This window comes from Branchiostoma lanceolatum, chromosome 1 (genome assembly GCF_035083965.1).
Source record: "Branchiostoma lanceolatum isolate klBraLanc5 chromosome 1, klBraLanc5.hap2, whole genome shotgun sequence".
NCBI lineage: Eukaryota > Metazoa > Chordata > Leptocardii > Amphioxiformes > Branchiostomatidae > Branchiostoma > Branchiostoma lanceolatum.
The window spans coordinates 30,625,442-30,648,125 of record NC_089722.1 but is presented as its reverse complement, the minus strand read 5'-3'; the positions used below and the strand labels follow the sequence as shown (position 1 = coordinate 30,648,125).

General features: G+C 41.8%; 2 protein-coding genes across 2 annotated transcripts; both read left to right on the top strand.

The window, feature by feature from the left end:
* On the top strand, nt 1-10,023 carry LOC136448278 (CMP-N-acetylneuraminate-poly-alpha-2,8-sialyltransferase-like). The gene is made up of 8 exons (XM_066447631.1): nt 1-332; nt 2,396-2,575; nt 2,913-3,060; nt 4,216-4,328; nt 5,399-5,536; nt 6,843-6,957; nt 7,791-7,932; nt 9,559-10,023. The coding sequence occupies exons 1-8, from the start codon at nt 73-75 to the stop codon at nt 9,789-9,791; spliced, it is 1,329 nt and encodes a 442-aa protein (XP_066303728.1). The 5' UTR covers nt 1-72; the 3' UTR covers nt 9,792-10,023.
* Nucleotides 10,024-13,120: 3,097 nt separating this feature from the next.
* On the top strand, nt 13,121-22,192 carry LOC136448275 (alpha-N-acetylneuraminide alpha-2,8-sialyltransferase-like). The gene is made up of 8 exons (XM_066447615.1): nt 13,121-13,517; nt 14,898-15,083; nt 16,102-16,255; nt 16,805-16,923; nt 17,495-17,629; nt 17,886-17,991; nt 18,487-18,628; nt 20,883-22,192. The coding sequence occupies exons 1-8, from the start codon at nt 13,252-13,254 to the stop codon at nt 21,119-21,121; spliced, it is 1,347 nt and encodes a 448-aa protein (XP_066303712.1). The 5' UTR covers nt 13,121-13,251; the 3' UTR covers nt 21,122-22,192.
* Nucleotides 22,193-22,684: the final 492 nt, after the last annotated feature.

The following is a 22,684-nucleotide window of genomic DNA, read 5'->3' as shown; positions in this document are numbered from 1 at the left end:
ACGTCATCACGTGTAGGCTGCTCTGCCGGTTCTACTGCAAATGTTTTTGTCGTCTGAAGTCCACACTTTGCAATGAAGCCTGTACTTACAAGTAGAGAGTTCCAAAGTCATGCCCGGCCTCGGAGAGAGTCGACGTCGTCCGGCGGGACAGCATCGTTTTTGTTCCGCCACCCGCTGCTGTGTCTGTGCCTGCTGCTGTTCGTCGAGGACGTGCTGTGGCTGAGTTGGGTGTACTACGGTAACGCCGACTGTGACTGTCCAGAAATGGCGAGATTCAAACAGGAACAGGAACTACGACAGGCACTACACATGCAACAACGCCATGATGTCAGGTAAGGAAGGGCCTGGTCACATCCGTCGTACGGTCTTCGTACGAACATCCGTGAAAGCTGAGGGAAATCTTGTGATAGTCGTGTATGTCTCGCACAAAATGTCGGTGTCTTGTTACAGAAAAGGCTGACTTGGGTCATTGCCAGACGTTCATTCTTTCACAGCCTGCTTGAAAATTATTCGACATGAAAATCTAGCGACAAATGTGACCGCGCCGTACTCCATATTGTCTTTACCTAGATACACATGTTCTTATATATGTGTAACGTTATTCCTTTTCGTATGGAAGAAGTGTTTGTAGAAAGCAGGTAACGTTGGGTAACCTAAATTCGGGATTTTTCCGATAATGGTTGACTGAAATCAATCTAGCAGAACAATAAACCATCCTTTTTCTCTATTATTCTGTCAGTATCATGTACTATCTTTGCACTAATCATATATATGGTAGATTTTGTCTCTAGTCGTGCTGACACCATAATATTTCAACTTGAAACTACCGTGCGCCGCACGCACAATTGTGGTGCTGTCGGACAGGGGGGCACATTAATTCGGGAGAGAAGATTCGTCTTGAATATCTTACCGCTAATCACATTTTATACAGCAGCTATTCGTTCTATCCTTGGCTTGAGGAGAGTGCTATGGATATAGACGTGTCCAAGTAAAAAAAATACACGAAGAAACGGCCGTACCGCACACATCAGGCCAGTTCGGGAACAACCCGTGTGTTGAGTCGGTAGAACTTCACTCAAAGTCGGCCCATCGTCATCATCGGGCAACGTGTAACGTTACATTATTCATGGGAAGTTAGCTGGATGCCGTAGCAATGGTAATACTACTATGTCCATGTGTTCCTTGTTGTGTTAGGAGCAAACTTTGAGGAAAATATCTTCCTCAGTCCACTATCACACGCAGCATTTAGACAAAAAAGTGTTCCTCACAAACCTTTGTCGTCTGCTTGACAACAGGATTCTGGTTAAAAATATGGCGGCGGGAAAATACACGTGCCGTAGGTTGTAGCAACAGAGAGGAGTTTTGATGATTGATCACACTTAGAATATAGTTGCAGGTTAGCAAAAGAGATTGTAATAAGTTGTCTTATAAATAATTGTGTTTAGCAGGCAGGAGATGTGACATTTGTCTTATAAACCAGCGAACAACCGTGCTGGGTGATTCTCCCACGAAGCCCCCAGACTCTGTCAATAAGGGACGGAGAGTTTTTGACGTCGCCAACTTCTAATGCATGGTTATCGAAGCTTTTCAGCCAGTGTTCTGAATACGTTAGTCTATCTGCTTTGCATTGCTGGCGTTATAACTGATTTTGCATGTAGCACATATCCCTAAATACCCCGTTTTCGAAAAATCCCGACTTTAAGTACCCCACGAATTTAGGTTACCCAACGTTACATCAAAAGGTGCCGCGTGTCACAGAATTCAAGGGCATACTATGCCGTCGGCTATTTGTGTGTAGACCTGCATGGCTTTTTCAGTACATATTCGATAAGTAGTTTCAATGCCACGAAACTCGCATTCAGACCGCTCTAATTCATTGTAAACAACAATTGGTAGTTTAGATTCTAATGCTTCACTTTTTACTTTCATGAGAAAACATTTCACTTATTGGTTTTATTGAAAAATAAATGAAATTTGTTTGGTGAAAGACAACTGAAAATTTACTTGCTTATTATCCACACACTGTCACACTCACTCACTCACTCGCTCACTAAATCACTCACTCACACACTTACTCACTCACTGACTCACTCACTCGCTCACTCACTCACTCACACCCATTCACTCACTCACACAATCATTCACTCACTCACACACTCACTAACTCACTCACACTCGCTCACTCACTCACATACTCAATCATTCACTCACACACTCACTAACTCACTCACTCACACACTCACCTCACTCACACTCACTTGCTTGCTTTCACACTCACTCGCCCACACTCATTCGCTCACCTCACTCACTCACTCACTGACTCACACACTCGCTCGCTCACTCACTCTTACTCGTGCACAAAAGACAAAATGACACCAAATGTTTCCTATTTCAGCAAAGCGCCGACTCAAAAAGTGGAGAAAGACAAACAGTCGCCAAACCAGAGACGTAAAATGCCCAGATACAAACCGAACAAGAAGGCGTACCAAGACCTGTTGCAACACGTGGCCGACCCGTCCATGCTGGAAAAACTACCGGATCTGCCCTTCAACGCGGCTCATACCGCGCTAGTCAGGTAAAAGTTGTTTGTTTGTTTGTTTGTTTTATTTGTTTGTATTGAACACCCGGTACACCGTCGCATGGCGTAGAATGCCGGGTTTGTACTGAAGAGTACTAGCTGCATGTCCGGACGGATTTATTTGATCCGCTCACACCGGGATGGACCACTACTCTTTTCGATAAGTTTGGTGGGTCGAGGATAAACGCACTTTTGAAAAAAGATGGGAAGAAACTCATTCTACGTAAAATGATAAAAGCATATCTTTGCAGCTTTGTTACCTATAGCGCTATCTGCGGGCAGGCAAAAATGATGTTCTCCTTATTTTGTGTTTTTTTTTTTTAAATCTCTTTAGAAAGCAAATATTGCAGAAAACTCATGTACAAAACTACCTCTACGCGAGTAAGAAGTCGATGCCTCTTGGCTCTGTCATTCCGTTCTTCGAGGACAGAAACAAGTCGACTTACTACATGGTGCCGGGCGTCTACAACTATCTTCCCGAGGTAAGGATAGTCTATTTGATATAATAATAAAATGGTTTTTATCAGTCAGAAATTACCCGCAATGGCAGCCTTTCTAGCGCTGAATTGATGCAGGGTATTACAGGTTTCATACAATACACAACATATAATATCTTATCCACACTTGCATTTTGTGGAACTGTCGCAAGGGTCTGGGCGGCTACCATTCGGCGCCACCAGGTGACCTCAAATCGTGTAAAGTGCCTTTCACAAGGGCACAAGATCGATGACATGACAGGATTCGAACTCGGGACCTCTTCTGAGTCGAACGCTCTGCCGTTGCGTCAGACGACCCCACACACGGGGATCTTAAAGCTATAGAAATTCAGACATGAATTGACAGGCGTTCTGTATGTGCTTGATGCAAAGTGAACAAGATTTCGAAGATCTTACGCCGCCGCGAAATATATGGAGTTTCTCGTGTGTCTTGTTTAACTGTAGTTCATCAATTATGCCAATTAAGTTTCACGTGTCCATTGATCACTTCATGTTATCACTAAAGGGTGAACGTAACTGAGCATATGGAAAATATATACGTGCGAAAACACAGGCAGATAGACAAAAAACAACAACAATACATCTCGCTGAATAAGTTGCCTCTTCCATTGACCCCTTGACCTGGACAATCATGTCTGATTAACGACTTGTTTTACCAACTCTGAATTCTACTTCCTCTCACTTACATCAATGAGGTTTAAAATCGATCAAACCTCCTTGCTTACACACATACATTCGCAGATACACCATTTTCCAACTGACTTACTGCCCCTCTACAGACAGAGTATCAGAATAGCTACGAACACACAAGAACGCAAACATCCAGACACACCGAAAACAATACCTCCGTACAAGAAGGCAACTAGTTATGCCCCCCTCTCACTAGACCCGCGGCACGCTGGCGGCGTCGCTGCGTCCTATACTGGATTTGTGGCACCCCTGATTTTATGATGGGAATATCAATCAAAACGTACAAAAGTGACCAAAAAGACAACAAAACACACAAAGCTTTAAAAGATTCGTTTTTTGTCGATGAAATTCGTTAAGTGCTTTGTCAATTCGATCGGCTGCAGCGACGCCGCCAGCGTGCCGCGGGTCCAGTGAGAGGGGGCCTTTACATTTCATAACGTGTTTTCACAGGAGGTCCGTTGGCCCGAGCGTCTGTATGAGAACTGCAGCGTGATAGGAAACGGGGGGATTCTGTTGAACAGTAGCTGTGGTCCTGAGATTGACTCCACACAGTATGTCTTTAGGTAAGAATACCCAACACGTGTTGTTCAACTATCTTATATACATCCGTGAATAATTTCATAAGGTTGGCGAATGACTGAATAGCAAGGTTCTTTTATTCACAACCAAGCATTTTACAAGAGCCGACGTTTCGACAGCTGTCAACTTTACGTTTGAGACTGCATTGTTAGCAGTAACACCTAGCTTCAGTGTACTATGAACTAGTCAGTATTGCCCTGATGAAGATGGCTGACAGCTGTCGAAACGTCGTGAATAAAAGAACCTTGCTATTCTATCGTATATACACGTTTGCTCGTTGGGTCATTGTGGAAACCTTGGCATATATTAGACAAAGTTATAAAACGGAGAAAGTATTGTTTACAATGCGTATTTCAAAGTCTTATTCTAGTGGATGGAGAAATGTCACATATTGTATTTTCCTATAGTCTAATTTTGATCTAAACATGTTTGTAAGACAAAGAAATTGATTCAACCATTGTTTCACAATTCTCTAACGCACTAGCTGCATATACGATCGTTGAATATTTCAATATTGCGCTTAGTGTGAGAACTATTGTATGTTTGTTGACCGAACCGAAAGTCAGTATCGTGCGATTACTGAACTTATAAATTTGGATTGAGATTGCAGACTTAATTCTAGTTCTCGATATACGATATTAGAATACTGCTTCCAGATCCTTTCATATCATTTAGTATTTTATGTATTTGGAAAGCTTTTGACGTATTTCAGTCAGTGATAACAACGACGGATGATTTTAAACGACCAGTAATGTAATGAACTAGAATGTCAGAGCGATTCAGAGCCCACTTCTTATGGCCCTGCTAATCTATACAGCTGCAAGCACTGAATAAAACCATTCTTATCAAAGTATAAGGCAGGTTTGCAAATAAGCCCACTCGGAGATTCGAGTACGCATGTGCAGTGTATAAAGTGAAGGCCCTGGCTTGTAAATAGTTCTCCTCTCCACATTGTCTCGATTTGCATAATGTACGTCCAGGGACCTTCACCTTTGACACTGCACATGCGTACTCGAATCTTCGAGTGTGCTTACTTACCTTTTTGTCTTGACAGGAACAATCTTCCTCCCCTGACTATGGAGGGTTTCTTTAAGAAGGACGGAAGAAATACCAAGATTAACGTCGACTATTACAAGGATGTCGGCAGCAAGACAAACTTCGTCTCTTCGAACCCGTCCGGATTTAAGGAATTGTGAGTCCTCCTCATCACGTGTTACACCCATATAAGGGGCAAAGTAGGCAGGGAGTTGATGCCCCAGGCTAAGGCGGGCAGGCCTCCAGTCTGGCAAAGTATAAGACTCAACGGTAGAAGCCGTCACAACCATGCAGGGCATTCCACAAGGGAGTGGTGCGGCGGGGGGGGGGGATGTGTATCTGTCCAAGCGGTAATAGTTTGGAACTAGAGTTAAGTATTTGTGCTACCTATACTTCAGGTTTGCTATGTTAGTTCACCGATTACGGGGTCTCTTTATAAACATGAATTGGTATTGAATTTTTTTTTATTTGAGTTGAATGTGTGATAGTTGTGTACCGATTTGTTAAAAATAGAGAGAACGCTAGCGACCCCAAAAAACACCCCTCCCCATAAAATGGCATGGCGACCATGCGACGTCACAATTCAAGATGGCGGCCACCCCACTTGCCAACAGATCCAACAAAGGTTTTGCTACGCAAACCTGTAATTTGATATGGTGGTTCCCCGGGCGCGCCCCTGCGCTGGTTTAAGGGATGACAACAAAGTTACTTGCCCCCATTGCCGGCCATGATAAGTTCCACTAAATTAAGGCCCTATAAAAGCACTTGCCTTAACTTCAATCTTAAAATATCTTCTCCACCAGGAAGTCACAAGGGTAAACTTGATAAACATGCAAAGAAAACAGAGGGTTGTACAGCTCAAACTCGCAGAAACGTCACCCGGAAGTAAACAGACCCTATCTCTGACCTAGTTCCCAGCCATACCCATCCGCATGACCCAACAATTCACATATGTTCTTAAGCCACCAAAACTGCTAAAATAAACAATTTTCAACTAAAATGGGAAAGACAAGACCCTACCTGTTCCTTCTAACCAAAAAAGTCTCCAGATTGGGCAAAGAATGTCAAGGAAAAGAAAGGTTTTAAAGATTTTAAGTGTCAGCCCTTAAGTAGACTTCTACACAAGCTTAAAAGAGGTGAAAGGGGGGGGGGTGTTCCTTCTTAGTTCTGATCTTAGTTTATTGATGAGAAAAATGGAGAAAGGCAAGCTGGCGGCGCACTCAAGTTGAGAGAAATTACATGTACATGTACATGTACATGTGCAAATAGGTAAATACATTACAGAATGTTGAGATATTAGAAACTGTAGTGGGAATGGTAGTTAATACCATATTGACACACCTTGTTATCAACGTATCAAAAGCATTGTATCTACCTTTGTGCATGATCATATTTTATGTAAAAAAAGGAACGATTTCAACAGAAAACGTGTTCTTGACACTGACATGTCACTCTCCACTCAGTTTGTTCGAGTTTAAGAATGAAAAAATCATCACAGACTTTACTGACTACTTGAGTCAGTTTGAGTCAGACGAAGGGACCAAAGTATGGACACACATGTTCCACTATGACTCGAAGGTATGCCTTTGTGTTTTATTCACAATGCAAGCATTCTTTTGTAGTAGAAAAAAACGTAGCGTTTAACATGTAAGAATTATGATAGAAAATGGCTTGTCCCCTGAGGCGTCGCCAAAATACAATGCTACTGTTAGAATCTGTTGTTTAGGTGCTTATTATGAAGATAATGTATTGTTACATCGTAACCTATTAACAAGTACTGTATGTTAAAGATTGTTGAGTGAGTGAGTGAGTGGGTGAGTGAGTGAGTGAGTGAGTGAGTGAGTGAGTGAGTGAGTGAGTGAGTGAGTGAGAGTGAGTGAGTTTGTGAGTGAGTGAGTGAGTTTGTGAGTGAGTGAGTGAGTGAGTGAGTGAGAGTGTGTGAGTGTGTGTGGGTGAGTGAGTGAGTGAGTGAGTGAGTGAGTGAGTGAGTGAGTGAGTGAGAGAGAATTTCTGTTCATTTCAAATCGGAGATTACTACTGTCGGACCGTCATCTTTTTTTATGTTACTTGGAAGAAAAATACCAGCGCGTGCAAAATAGCCTACGGGGTAGAGTGTTCCCTAAGAATTCGGAAGGGTGATACCAAATGTAGCTATAGGTACATACAGCTTTCTCTGCTTCGTATTCTACCATTGAGAAAGAGTGAAGGAGTTGAACACAACACAAGGACACTGTGCTAGCCACGCTACTATAGAAGTACAGTACGTATGCCATGGGCCAAGGGTTATAGAAGCAGAGGTAGCCATCGCCCCTTTACACCGAAGGTGTAGGAGGGATCTTAAAGCTGTAACTTAACTCGGAAGAAAGTAATTTCTGCTTCAGTCTCCATAACCATACGCTGTTTTGTTGAAGGCAAAGCTGGTCCTGCGTACGATCATAATCCTCCGAGCCATGGGGGCAAAAATCGACATGGTGTCGTCACACCCGACCTTTCTCCGGGCAGTCAACGACTTCTGGCAGGGCAACGGACTGACGAGCGCCCGTGCTAGCAGCGGTAAGACGTAAAGCCCTTGTCACACTTGTGCGTGTATACAAGGCCGCATGTGTTGCGTATTAACATGTTTTTGGTCAAGATTGAGTTTTCAGCCCAAGAAGTCATTTCCTTGGTTCGATAACTAGGCTGCACAACGGTGGGTCAACGCAAACTTTCCTTAAACCTAAGAAATGTTGACGCGCAACTCATGCGCACTTGAACGTACGTATACGCACAAGTGTGACAGGGCCCTAAAGCCCCCCCCCCCCTCCCACTGTATTATGATGTGAAAATAAAGCTTAGAATAATTAGCGACCAACACGCGTACACTGGACCCGCGACGCGTTGGCGACCTCGCTGCGTCTTAGATTGAATTTGAGATAGCCTTGACTTAACAATGGGAATACCATGCAAAACGTACAAGTATGACTAAAAAGACATCAAATCACACAAATCGTAAAAAAATTCGTTTTCTATCGATGAAATTCGTTTAGCGCGGTGTCCAATTGCTCGGTCGCAGCGCGAGGTCCCAACGTGTCGCGGGTCCAGTGTACGCGTGTTGGTCGCTAATTATTCAAAGCTTTACTATGATTTTCACATCATAATACAGTGTTCGACATTTGCGCTTTTACTATATTGTCATGTTCACTTGCAGAAATAATCTACTGGAGTCGTGACAATCACGTTTTCATGGTTTGATTATTGGTTGGTCCATCCATTTATGTCTCAATGCATTAATTCATTTTCGTTTATTCATTCATCCGGTCACTTAATCCATCTTTCATTCTCACCATTCGTTCATGATTCACTCATTCACTCCCTCCTGTGCTGTTGATTCGTTCACTCAACTATCCATTTCTTAATGCATTCACGTAAGCACTGTGTAGTCCATTCACTTTTTGTATACTCATTCATTCATCATTCATCCGCTTTTTCACTCATTCATTCATTCATTCTCAGAGTAAGATGCATTGTCCATTGTCATGTACGTAGAGGTTGCCATACAATGTACATGTACATGTAAGGTTACCTCCTGGACACTTTCAACTACAACAGACAGATCCACAGCTATAATACCAGGCAGATTAATCACTACACACACCCAAGTACACTACTAGATCTGGACAGCGCACATTTGCATACAGGGCTGCTACTACCTACAACAAGTTAAATCCTAGTATCAAACAAGCTTCATCAATCGACAGATTTAAACAGACTCTGATGAACATACAAACCTCTTAACCGTTGACCGATAGAAAGACATTTGACCTCTGACCCTCAGTTGAATGACCTTTGTGATTTAGAGTTGTTATTGTTTTGAATTGTTCTGAGTTGTTTGATTTATTATTCCTATGTTTGATCTTTCCTGCTTTATGTTATATGGTTGTGAATTGATTTCTCATTAAGTTTATGTTAAGTTATCCTTTTGTATCCTGATTTGTTATGATTTGTCATGTAATGTAAGGGCCCCCTTGGAAATTAGTTACAATATTACATGAAGGGACCACCCTAAAGATTAATGGATAAATAAGAATGTTATAATTGTTGTGCAATAAAGTTCATTCGTTCATTCATTCACTCACTCACTCACACACTCACTCACTCACTCACTCACTCACCCATCCATCCATCTATCTATCCTGGCAGGTCTAGTCTTCACCACCATCGCCCTAGCCATGTGTAAGGAGACCCACCTGTACGGTTACTGGCCCTTCCCGGTGGACTATGACGGCCAGGAGGTTCCCTACCACTACTACCTGTACGACTACCAACACACCCAGAACAACACCTTCCACAAACTACCGGAGGAGTTCAAATTGCTGCAGAAACTGCACAAAAAGGGGGTCATCAAAATGCACATCGGGAAATGCAAGCAGTGAAATGCGTAGTTTATTTTTTCCGGCTGAACAAATCTGATTATCATTAGGCTGTCCTGTAAAAGTAGATCTAGATAGGATTCATTCATCAAGCTAACCGACATCTTTCACACCACAGTCGTCCCTAAAGCCCCCCTCTCACTGGACCCGCGGCTCGCCGGCGGCGTCGCTTCAGCCGATCGAATTGACAAAGCACTCAACGAAATTCATCGACCAAAAATGTAATATTTTTAAACTCGGTGTGTTTTGTTGTCTTTTTGGTCATATGTGTACGTTTTCAATGATATTCCCACAATAAAGTCAAGGGTAACACAAATCCAGTTCAGGACGCAGCGATGCCGCCAGTGTGCCGCGGGTCCAGTGAGAGTGGGGCTTCACTAAGTCACTTCTGGAGCCGCATAGTTCCTGTTTAGAACTTTTATTCAGCCTAGTACCATTCGAGCCTATGACCATCGAGGAAGCCACACACAAGGCGAAACTAGTCTGGATGTGGGCTTGAATAAAGTTCTAAACGAGAACATGCGGCTACAGCGCCTTTTCTGAGGATACGGCATGAGTGTGTACGGTTTGCTTGAGGTTGTCCACTACTACTGCCTATCATTAGGCTGTCCGTAATGATTTGTGATGTAAATATCGCACAAAAACTTATAATTCTATTGTTGCGCTCATGTTGTTTGCAGAAAAAGAAATGACATTTATTTGAAGGAGTGTCTCGAGTCGATAAATGTCAAAATAAGCTAATTTCTCTGTACTTGTCTTCGCTTGATGACGATGATAGCTTTTTGAATGTAAATCGCGTAATTGTTTGGGCATCGTGTGGCGCAATCGGTAGGGTGCTTCGCCCAGAACCGAGAGTCCCGGGTTCGAAACCACTGCTATGCCCCGATGTTGTGCCCTTGGGAAAGGCACTTTACACGACTTTCCTCACTCCACCCAGGTGTGAATGGGTACCTGACTTCGGTTGCGGAAGGTCGTATTGAGGTAACCTGCTGGCGCCGAATGGCAGCCGCCCAGACCCTCATATGATTGTAAACCCTGCATCAATTCAGCATTTGCTGCCATTACACGGGTAATTTCTGACCAATAAACCATTATAATTATCATCATTATTATAATTTTTCTGGTAGCCATAAGGCACACGATGGAACTTGTCTATTATTATGATATCTCGAAGATTAACAGTGAAATATTAATTCTGACATAGCTGTAGATTTCATTGTGTTTTATTTCTATATTTAAATTTATTGCTTAAAAGTTCACGGTAAAAAGTGTACCTGTGTCACATATAAGAACTGGCTTGTTGATAATAACCCGAAATCTAGATAGATTTTTGAATGATTAAATATCATATAGATAAAGATTATGTAGAGATATTACAATTCTCTGATTGCCTAATAGTGTAGCATTTTGCCATTAGCTCAATGAATTAGAACCGATTGCAATACACCTTTCTCACGTGGCGGACATGATAGAATCAAGACGAGGCCAATGAGGTAGAGAAGCAAAAATAATGTACAGATTTAGTTTCCCTTCTAAATCACATAAAGTTTTGAAATATGATATCCAAGTACCAATATTATAACTAATGTAATGCACAAAAAAGATGCAGCAATCCAGAGCTTCGTTGACCGATCCCACAGTCCCCGCCCTCCTCCGTCAAATAGTAGAAATGCAAAATAAAAACATAGAAATGCAAATATTTGATGGTCATGCAGCCACTTCCTCATTGGTCAGGTAATTATTGGCTAAACTGCTAATTGTGATTGACAGTTAGGATCGGTCTAATGTTTGCCACAAGGGCCTCGTTTTCATTCTATTATTTCCGCCGCGTGAGAAAGGTCTATTATGTACATTTTAGGAGAAAATACCACATTTATTCCCCCTTTAAAGTCTCAAACAAAATCGGCCCCTTCAGTTCCAAGCACTTTTCTCGTTGGCGGTCCAAAAACGTTTCTGTAGCCTTGTCTAACTACACGTTGACTCATTCAGAATAAACTGATATTCCATTGGCTTGTTAAAACAAATTAGACGTTTATTAAAGGCACCCAGAGCATTTTATGAGGCTAAGAATGTTGTAATCTTTATGAAACTGACATGTAATGTCACTGTTTATCACATTTGCGTGCGGATTTCTTATCAAAAGTGCTCAAAAGCGGTACAAAAATAAGCCACACGATGATCTTTTAGTTTCACGCGCCTAGTGTACATGTAAATAGACCGATACCATAGCCCCGCCCACCTCCGTCAAAACGTAGAAATGCAAAATTAAAACATGAAAATGCAAATATTTGACGGACATGCAGTCACTCTCTCATTGGTCGAACCGCTAATTGTGATGGACAATCAGGATCAGTCGAATAGGGCTTGGATTTTCTATAAGTTCTCACCACACACCGACATCGTATTTTTGCTCCCTTAATGTCGATATGTAATGGTATAGTGTTATTGAAACTTGCTATGTGTAGAAATAACAAGAAATTTAAGTTTTTTGTACAAGTTTCCAGCCTCATAAAATGCTCTGGATGCCTTTCATATATTGTACTTCTGAAACTCAGTTCTCCCACCGGGCATATAGCTAAGTATATTCTAGAAATGAATGCGTAATACTTACAATCACTTTTACAAGTGAACTATTGACAGAAATATTGTACCTTTGCAACGAGCAACAATAATAAGTTTATTGCATATAAAAATGCCTGCCCGAAGGCTAATTGCAAATAACATACATAAAAGAACAGGGTACAAAGTAGGTATAAAAGCGGCTAAGCTAGATTAAACGAACGTACTTGTCTATAACTAGTGAAGGGTTTGACTTCTCTTTTGTAAGCAATGGAAGACGTAATTGTCATGATAGGTGTCACCCCCGTATCTAGATAATGGTAGGGCCCAGAACTGGGGAGAGGTCCGGTGTCAGTGACCGGGGGCAAATGGTACTGAGGTGTTCTGAGTAATGGCTGTATTGACCGGCACTGGAATAAAGGAGTGTGCATCGAGATCTTGGGTGTTCGTCTGATCTGTTTATAGGAACTTGTTACAGTAGTGTCCCCCCTTTTTCTATAATTTGTGTGTTTTTTTAGTTAAATCAAATTGAATTAAAAGAAGAATAGTCTTTTCTACAATGAGGTACGTTACAAATGAACAAGGGCCTTAGATACCTCTATTCAACCTCCTTGACATGACCTTAATTGTTCTACACCGACAAATTATCTTCGTACTAACGCCACTCAACCGTAGCGGTTCGACCAGTTCCGCGCTACCGAGCCAGTCGTATCTAGCGAGGCAGCACAAACAAAAGGTGTTCGATTCGCGTAGTAGTCTGACTCTGACTCCATACGCGGTGAGATAGCCAACCGACAGCAAGAGTTGATATTTGCCGACACTGTCACCAGGAAGACTTCTAACTAACCACTACAAGTGTGTACGACACTGGGGGAGGAGTGACGTTGTCTTCACACACGAAAACATGAAGCACCAACTCCAGATCCACGCACCTGAAGCAGCAGGACCGACACTCCTCAAGAAAGGCACGGCGTCTCCTTGGTATGCGCTGAAGACGCTCTCTCGCAACATTCTAGTGACGGTCGGACTTCTTATCCTGGTCCAGGACTTATACCTGGTCGCCTTGACATCCAGAATGGAGGAAGACTGCGAAATCTCGGAGTCTGATGCAGGACAACTGCATCTCTCCGAGTCTTCTAACAACAGACGACAAGTCAAGTCCTTACCGAGGTATGTTTATGAGCTAAAGGAAATAGGTCATGATATTGGTGTCACTAAATAGTGTCAGAAATGCTATATGCTTGAAACACCATCGAATTGTATTTCATGTTGTGGTTTGTATGATAGTCTGTATTTGTCGATCTTTTACAATATACTGCTGGTAAAAGTGCAACAGACAAGCTCTTCGACTTAGAAAAAGATTTAGTCTCGGGGTTATGACCAGTTTCTGTGATAGAATCACACAATTGCTTGTAAAGGTCTTCAAGTGAAATACATAGACGCCCTCACTACATTATTTCTCAAGTGGTGACAGAACTTGACGCTTGTCTCTATCAACATGGTTGTGGCAAAATAAAGTTTAGTTTCTACGATATACGTTGAACGATTGCTGGTACTTAGAATAACCACCCGGATGACCTAGATATGACGTCATACTGCCAGGTTGCCGAAAAATAATTCATAACAATTGTATACATCTTAATGTGCATTGTCGTATACGAAAGACTGTGGCATTTTTACCCTCGCCACAGAAAGCTAGGTTTTCAATTCTTACTGCATTTGTTTTATTGCATTTCACAAAAAGCAATATGGCAGGATTAAGCTCAAGCAAAAAGGACAGGAATTAATCTCAAATCTACATCAATATCACGGTTAAGAATGCTCTGAACCAACTTCTAATCAATAATCAAGTCTTCATTTTATCAAAGTTCAAGACTTAACAGGGATATCCCTATTAGGAGGTTCCAATAAGTTGGTAACTGGGAGACCCCGGCTCAATCCTGGATCAGGGCATTTTGGTTGGGACTGCACCCGTCTTTCGGAAGGGACGTAAAATGGGGTCTCGTGTTCGAGGAGGTGCCTCGAGCACGTTAAAGGGGAAGGGCTAGCAACACTACCCTGTAAAAATATACCCTTATACTGAAACAGAATTGAGGAAACTTGCTGCCCTATGTGTCACTTGGCACTACAAGGGTCTAAACTTAGCCTTTACGATCGGTCCCCAGAAAGTGAGAAATGGAACGGAATGGAACGAAACGGAACGAAATGGAACGAAATAGAACGAATAAACCCGGCAAAAACGTTGTATTTGATATCATCAAATAGATTCAAGGAATAAAACACGTTATATTATTTATTTACCACTCACTTCTGTATTTAAAATGCTTCCCGTTCCGGTCTACTGTGAATGTTGCAACGTTCCTTATACAGTTTTCACTATCTACTAGTACTTCATTTCATAATGTTACATATGTTGTTTTAGTTCTTTCCATTTCGTTCTATTTCGTTCAATTTCATTCCATTTCGTTCCATTTCATTTTATTTAGTTCTATTTCGTTCCATTTCGTACTTTCTGGGAACCCCTTTACGATTTGTATATTTTCCACACAGCAAGGTGACGATTGAGCCACATCCCCAGGTTGCGCCTACGCCCCGGATTTCAAACACCCGGAGGAGTAGAAACACTAAACCGAACAAACAAGCGTACCTCAACCTCCTCGGACAGCTCAACGACTCTGCCGTATTATCAAAACTCCAGGATGTACCGTACAACCATAGGAGGATAGATAAGTTAAGGTAAGTAGGGATTTCTTTATTTTATTTTACAGATTTCTATGTATAAAAAGACTCTTTTTACACAACCAAGAGATTAATTCCACCGACATTTCGGTGACCATCTGTCACCTTCTTCAAGGCAATTCTGACTGGTTCACATGATGCATTCCCAAACCCAAATAGTTGTGTATGTGTTACACTTCTGTACGTTTGGGACCGCATAGTGATGTCATCTCCTGTGATTGTACATATGTAAATACTTTGCGTTTGGGAATGCATATCATTATGTATAAGCAGCAACACCTGTGCTGCATTGCTATGTGAACCAGTCAGAATTGTCTTGAAGAAGGTGACAGATGGTCACCAAAACGTCGGTGGAATAAATCTCTTGGTTGTGTAAAAAGAGTCTTTTTATTCAGTGACTTACCAACCGGATGAAACTATTCAGGAAGATTTCTATGAAGTAAAATAAAAGTGACGGTTACAACATTTTTAGATTGATCTTTGGATAGAAGTACAGTGAGTTTTGATTGTCTCGTTTTTGGCCAAGGCTCATGTTTTGAGAAGTACGTACTACTTCATCATTCTTATATGACAGAAAACAAAGCTATTCTCAATGTCGTCATTACAATGTTTAAAAAAATCGAAATTGAACTTCTCAAGACCTACACACACACACACACACACACACACACACACACACACATACACACACACAGAAACAAACACACACACACATACACATACACACAGAAACACACACACACACACATACAAGCAAACAAATTCACAGACAAATAAGCACACGCACAAACGAGCACACATATACACAACACACACACACAAATACACACACAAATGCACAAAAACGAGCAAACACGTAAACAAACGAACGAACAAACACGCACAAACGCACACACACAAATACACACACACACACACACAAATACACACACACACACAAATACACAAACACACACACCAAAGACAATACATACTTCTCAGAGGGGATAGATACTCACTGTTGTCTCTTTGCCAGGAACGACATATTCAAAGAAACGCACATCAAACAGTACCTGTTTGCAAGTAAAGACAACACACCGCTGGGGTCTCCACTACAGTTTTTCGAGGGAAGAAACAGAAGTGTTCACTACGCAGTTCCAGAGTTACACAACATGCTGCCATCTCCTCAGGTAAGACAATGTATTGATGTTTAAAACACATTTAAAGCTAATATGAGAAAATCAAGGATTTAAAAGGACAAAGGAAAATGATTTAGAGTTTGTGGTTTTCTTTCCGACTATGTCTACATTTTTTTGGTATTTACCTTTGCCAAGAAGTATATGTTTTCGGGGCTGTGTGTCTGCCTGTTTGTTTGTTTGTTTGTTTGTTTGTTTGTTTGTTTATTTGTTTTGTGAACAGTAAAACTCGAGAAGTCACGGATGATACTAGTATTTGTTATGTTGGAAGGTGTTGGTTAGATGAATAAATTATTAGATTATGGGCCCCCTGATGACTTTCCATATTATTGCAGCAGAAGTTCAAGTTTCGATATTTTATGTTCTGGACATGGTATGGTCGTGATTTTTGAGTGTTAGCTCTTGTTTATTTATTTTGTTTGTCAGTACATATTAAGGAAGAGAGACAACAATAAGATTTATCTTTCAGCCTCCTATCTTTCGCTACTCTCATATTCATCTCAATATTCAATATTTGTGATATTCATCTTTGTCAATGTACAGAACAAGAAGCTAAGGTGGCCGAAGTCCCCCCTTCACAGCTGCAGCGTGGTTGGTAACGGCGGAATACTGCTGGATAGCGGCTGTGGTCCAAATGTAGACTCCGCAAAGGTCGTATTGAGGTGAGTTCTCCGTAAAAAGGTAGTTCACCATTCACCAAGTACGCGTGCGCGAGGTCATTTGAAATGTGAAGGCCCTAACTTGAAAACAGTTCTTGTGTAGACTATGCGTTATACATGTCCAGGCTCCGTCGGTCGATTCACATAACAATGTCGTGGTGTGTTTTTTTTTTTTTGTGTGTGTGTGTCTCGGGGTCTTCACCTTTGACCTCGCGCATGCGTACTTATAATATATAGTATTCCTAAACATTTGCTGGATGTGCATGGCAAGAAGGATATTGGGTCACCTCACAAGCATTAACCCCTAAAATAGCACCATTTCTTTCTTAGTGGCGACTTGATATAACGTTTTTATAGGATAAGACGCAATAGTGAGATGGGGAATTATAGCATATAGCACCGTGAATCTTTATACCAAATTGAATGTTTAAGGACTTCAAAATAATGTCATTGCTATGTTGTAGAAAATTACCTAAAAAGTCTAGTACGAATTCGTAGCGATACCGAGATTTCTGTATCTATGTGTGTGTATGTGTGTGTGTGTCCAATCATATCCCATGTTGTCACGTTGCAGGAGTAATCTGCCTCCCTTAACGCTGGAAGGCAGTGCAGAGGGCGCTATGGCGCCTCCCGTAGCCGTGGACTACTACAAGGATGTAGGGAAAAAGACCAGCTTTGTGACCTTTAACCCTTCCGGCTTCACTGAATAGTGAGTATCTGTTTCAACTTTCAAGTCACGTGATTATGACGCGACCTATCGTCCGCCATGCCACACGAACGAAAAACTTTAAGTGAGAATATCTGATTAAGTGGCTAACCATATCAATTTCATAAGTCGTGACGCTGTAATAATTGTACCACTCCAATAATTTCGAACCGGAAGTGACGTTTCTAAACCATTTGTAAAACATAAGCCATTAGCCTTTCTCCTTGTATGACAACGATGTTGTTTGTAATTCTCTCAGTCTAGGAGGGTTGACCAGCGAAAGGCTTCTTGTTAACTTCAAGACTTACATGGACCAGTTCGGACATGCGATAGCCTGGACACACATGTTTCATTATGAGTCAAAGGTAAGGTACAAGGCGTACAAAGTTTCTCTATTGGCAGTTTTACAAACAGTTTTTCTGCTGTCTAGATCTCATAGAAAATGAGTGGATGGATGTATGAATGACTTGATGGATGATTGAATTGATAGTGGAAGGAAGGAAGGAAGGAAGGAAGGAAGGAAGGAAGGAAGGAAGGAAGGAAGGAAGGAAGGAAGGAAGGAAGGAAGGAAGGGAGGAGGGAGGGAGGGAGGGAGGGAGGGAGGGAGGGAGGGAGGGAGGGAGGGAAGGAAGGAAGGAAGGAAGGAAGGAAGGAAGGAAGGAAGGAAGGAAGGAAGGAAGGAAGGAAGGAAGGAAGGAAGGAAGGAAGGAAGGAATATCAAAGCGTTCAATATCACCCGAAAATTGTTCTTGTATATACGACATCACTACCTAATTAATTGTGCTTCTGTAATACTACAAAAAAAGAAAGGACAAAGCACATGTTACTCACAGAACCTGTTTGTTTCTTCGCAAATACAGGCCAGACCAGCTTTACAGGTCATCAAACTCAGCCAGGCTCTGGGGTTCAAGTCCACCATCGTGTCTTCTCATGCAAAATTCTTACAAGGCGTCAACGACTTCTGGAGTAGGCGGGGGCTGACTGGGCAGAGGGCCACGAGCGGTAATATTTCCTCATCATATTTACTCATCATTTTCCCTCATCATATTTCCTCATCATATTTCCTCATCATATCTACTCATCATATTTCCTCACCATATTTCCTCATCATATTTCCTCATCATATTTCCTCACCATATTTCCTCATCATATTTCCTCATCATATTTCCTCATCATATGTCCTCATCATATTTCCTCATCATATTTCCTCATCATTTTCCCTCATCATATTTCCTCATCATATTTCCTCATCATATCTACTCATCATATTTCCTCACCATATTTCCTCATCATATTTCCTCATCATATTTCCTCACCATTTTTCCTCATCATATTTCCTCATCATATTTCCTCATCATATTTCCTCATCATATTTCCTCATCATATTTCCTCATCATATTTCCTCATCATATTCACGTTATCATATTTCTTTATCATATGTCCTCATCATATTTCCTCATCGTATTTCCTCATCATATTTCCTCATATTTCCTCATCATATTCACGTTATCATATTCACGTTATCATATTTCCTCATCATATTTCCTCATCATATTTCCTCATCATATTTTCTAATCACGTAGAAGAGGATTGATAGTGAAGGCCCCTAACTTGTAAAAAGTTCTTGTCTAGACCATGTTCAGACGTGTTTTGTTTATGTCTCGGGGTCTTTGACTTTGAGCTATTATCCACAATGCGTCACACTAGTACTGCGCATGTCCAGTTCAAACCGCAAACTGGCTAAAAGCTCTAGTAACACAAAGGAACACTACGCCAATGGAAAACTAAAGTAATGATAAATCATATAGCTGTCGCAGCACAGTGTTTATATGGTTATAAATAGTAAGAAGTAATTCTTTGAGGTCAAAGTTAAAGTCCCTTCCACACCATATGTGTATAGGGCGGCGCCCATCACCACTTCCTTACTTCTTGGGCTAGCTCATTTGATAATACAGGAGGGGCCTGTGTTCAACTAACTTAGTATAAACTCAGAAAGAAGTAGTGTAGGTTTAGGTCCCCTTAACAGCTTGCTCTGGAACTGCAGGGCATTTTTGTTAATTTTCTTAATTGTTATGTTCTCTCTGTAGGCCTTATGGCAGCACTCTCCCTAGCCCTGTGTAAAGCCTAGGTTACACATAGCCGAACATGGCTCCCGAACGCTAGCCGACTCAGGTCGGCTGACGTTCGGGAGCAGTCTGACCAGTTTTGGGGCCACACCTATCTTTGGCGCCGAACATGCGCCGAAGATGCGCCGATCATCTCCTAACCAGTAAACGAATTACTCCCGAATGGGCCCCGAATGCTTTCTAGCTTACTCCCAACCATCCCGACCTCTAGCCGCAGACTGCCGAATCTCTCCTGACTAAACCCCGACCGATTGCAGACCCTTTCACGAATTTAAATGGACATATTCAGCGACTTTCGAAAGAGGGGTCATTTTCGGTTTTAATTAAAATAATCCATTCTATTATATTGTTAACATCACCGAGAGATCGAATTCGGATCATGGCTAGCTTTAATACTGCTTTTAGTGTTCTTCTTTGTTTTTGGTCGTGTGAAGGTCGGGGGTGATTCGCCCACGTTCCGATAGTAGTCACTTGGTTGAGAATTAGTTAGAAGAGATTTGTCTACGGCCTTGGGGTGAGTTATGGGTAGGTTGGAAGCTAGTTGGGAGTAAGTCAGTAGTTTTTCTGGCGTGGTTAAGGTTCTAATTTTACTACTGACTCAATCCCGAATACCAGCCGAGCACTATCCGACCGCGCCGAACACCAGCCGAACACCAGCCGACCCATTTCAGACCCTCCGTCCAGAGCCGAATGTTTTGAAATTTTCAAAACATTCGGCTGGCGCAGCCGAACACCAGCCGACTCAGCCGAACGCCAGCCAACTCGGCCGAACGCCAGTCGAGCTAGCTCCCGAATCACTCCCGAATCACCCCAACCATGGTCGGGGGAGAGTCGGGAGGCCATGTTCGGCTCTGTGTAACCTAGGCTTAAGAAGACCCACCTGTATGGTTATTGGCCCTTCCCTGTGGACCATATGTGTATAGGGTGGCGCCCATCCCCGTACGTTTCCTTAGCTATTGGGTCATACAGCTGTGTTAGCTCAGATGACAATACAGTAGAGGTTGGTCCACTGGTAGCACTGAGTATAAACTCGGGAAGAAGTCGTGTAAATTTGGGTCCCCTAACAGCTTGCTCTGGAACTGCAGGGGCATTTTTGTTAATTTTTTTTCATTGTTATCTTCTCTCTGCAGGCCTTGTCCTGACAGCACTCTCCCTAGCCCTGTGTAAGGAGACCCATCTGTACGGCTATTGGCCCTTCCCGGTGGACTACGAGGGAAGGGAGGTTCCCTACCACTACTACACGTACGACGCCGAACACAAGCAAAACAACACCTTCCACAAACTACCGGAGGAGTTCAAGATCTTACAAAACCTGCACAGAACCGGTGTTATAAAACTCCACGTAGGAAAGTGTGATAAAAAACATTAGGCATGTAACGTTGGTATGATAATTAGTTCGTAGTTTCATGTTTATCATGAACTGTAACGTTAGATATTTGTTTATCTTCCTGTATCAATTGGTATAACTTCCTTGTGTCTATAACGCCACATATATGATTTCTTTCTATATTCTCTAGTATATCATTGTGAAATGTACATGTATATAGATATTTGTGTATCTGCATTTATCAATTGCTATGAACCCCTTGTCTATTACGTTACATATACGATTGCTGTCTATACATATTAGTATATTATTGTTAAATGCAGTAAATATTAAGCAATGAATAGTAGGGATAAGATATAGAAACGGATATCGTTAGCATTGTCTATGTCCAGGATGGGGCCAAGACAGAGAGGACAATAGACTAACACGTTGGATTAAGAAGGCTGCATGGATCAGGAAATCCACTCCAGTCATGAACCGTGATGAGGGGGGGGGGGGGGTTTAGACTCAGTCACGTTTGGGACCGCATCCTTAAGAAATAGATGATAATCGTTGCATTGCTTTTTGATCGAAAGTTGTGTGTGCGTTACACTTCTGTACGTTTGGGACCGCATAGTGATGTCATCCCCTGTGATTGTACATATGTAAATATTTTGCATTTGGGAATGCATCTCATCAATATGTATAAGCAGTAACAACTGTGCTGCTTTACTATGTGAACCAGTCAGAATTGCCTTGAAGAAGGTGAGAGATGGTCACCGAAACGTCGGTGGAATAAATCTCTTGGTTGTGTATTTTTTATTCATTCTGCAATGCATATATAACTTTTTTCAAGTATCATTGCAGGGCTAGCCTTGGGTTGGGTGTATATACATGTACCACAGACGAATGGGAACCAAGTTGTTTTTTTAAGAGTATGACATGTTTTTATTTGCAGTAGAGTGGACATAAGTCACTTTTAACTTTACAACAGACAAAAAAAATTATTAGAAGGTATTTAGTATTATCCATGGTACGCTACACTTCTTGTACATCAACATAACTCAGCGTTGTATACAGATGGAACAAAGTTTTGCTGCATTCATGTGTTATTACAGCATGTTTAACCACGAACCGTGTGCTCCGTTTACAATTTCCGTATTCTACACGGTATCATACGATCGGCTACCGAAGGTGTCCGAGGATTACCGAAGCTGATCAGCGAGTTCCGACAGTGGCCGAACAAGTGAATATTACGTCATGCGTGATACATTATATACGCGTCTATGTATAAACTTCTTAAAATGGATAAAAGGACCAAATAACTATGTGTACATGTGATGACAAATGTATAAACATATGTATACCGAAATGTTAGGATCCCTGCATTGTAGATTAAGGACACTAGTACATACAAAACTATCTATAAGTAGTCTATGTCACATATTCAGGGCCTTCCCATGACTTTCCTCCAGACCACTCCCCAACCAAGGTCGGCATCGGGTCGGGAGTAGCCTGGAGTCCATCCTGTCTTAGTTTACTCCACTGATCGCATACAAGTAGAAAAAGACTTTCCCGAATTTTCAAAATTCATACACTATTTGTGATAATAAAGCCGTTCTAGCC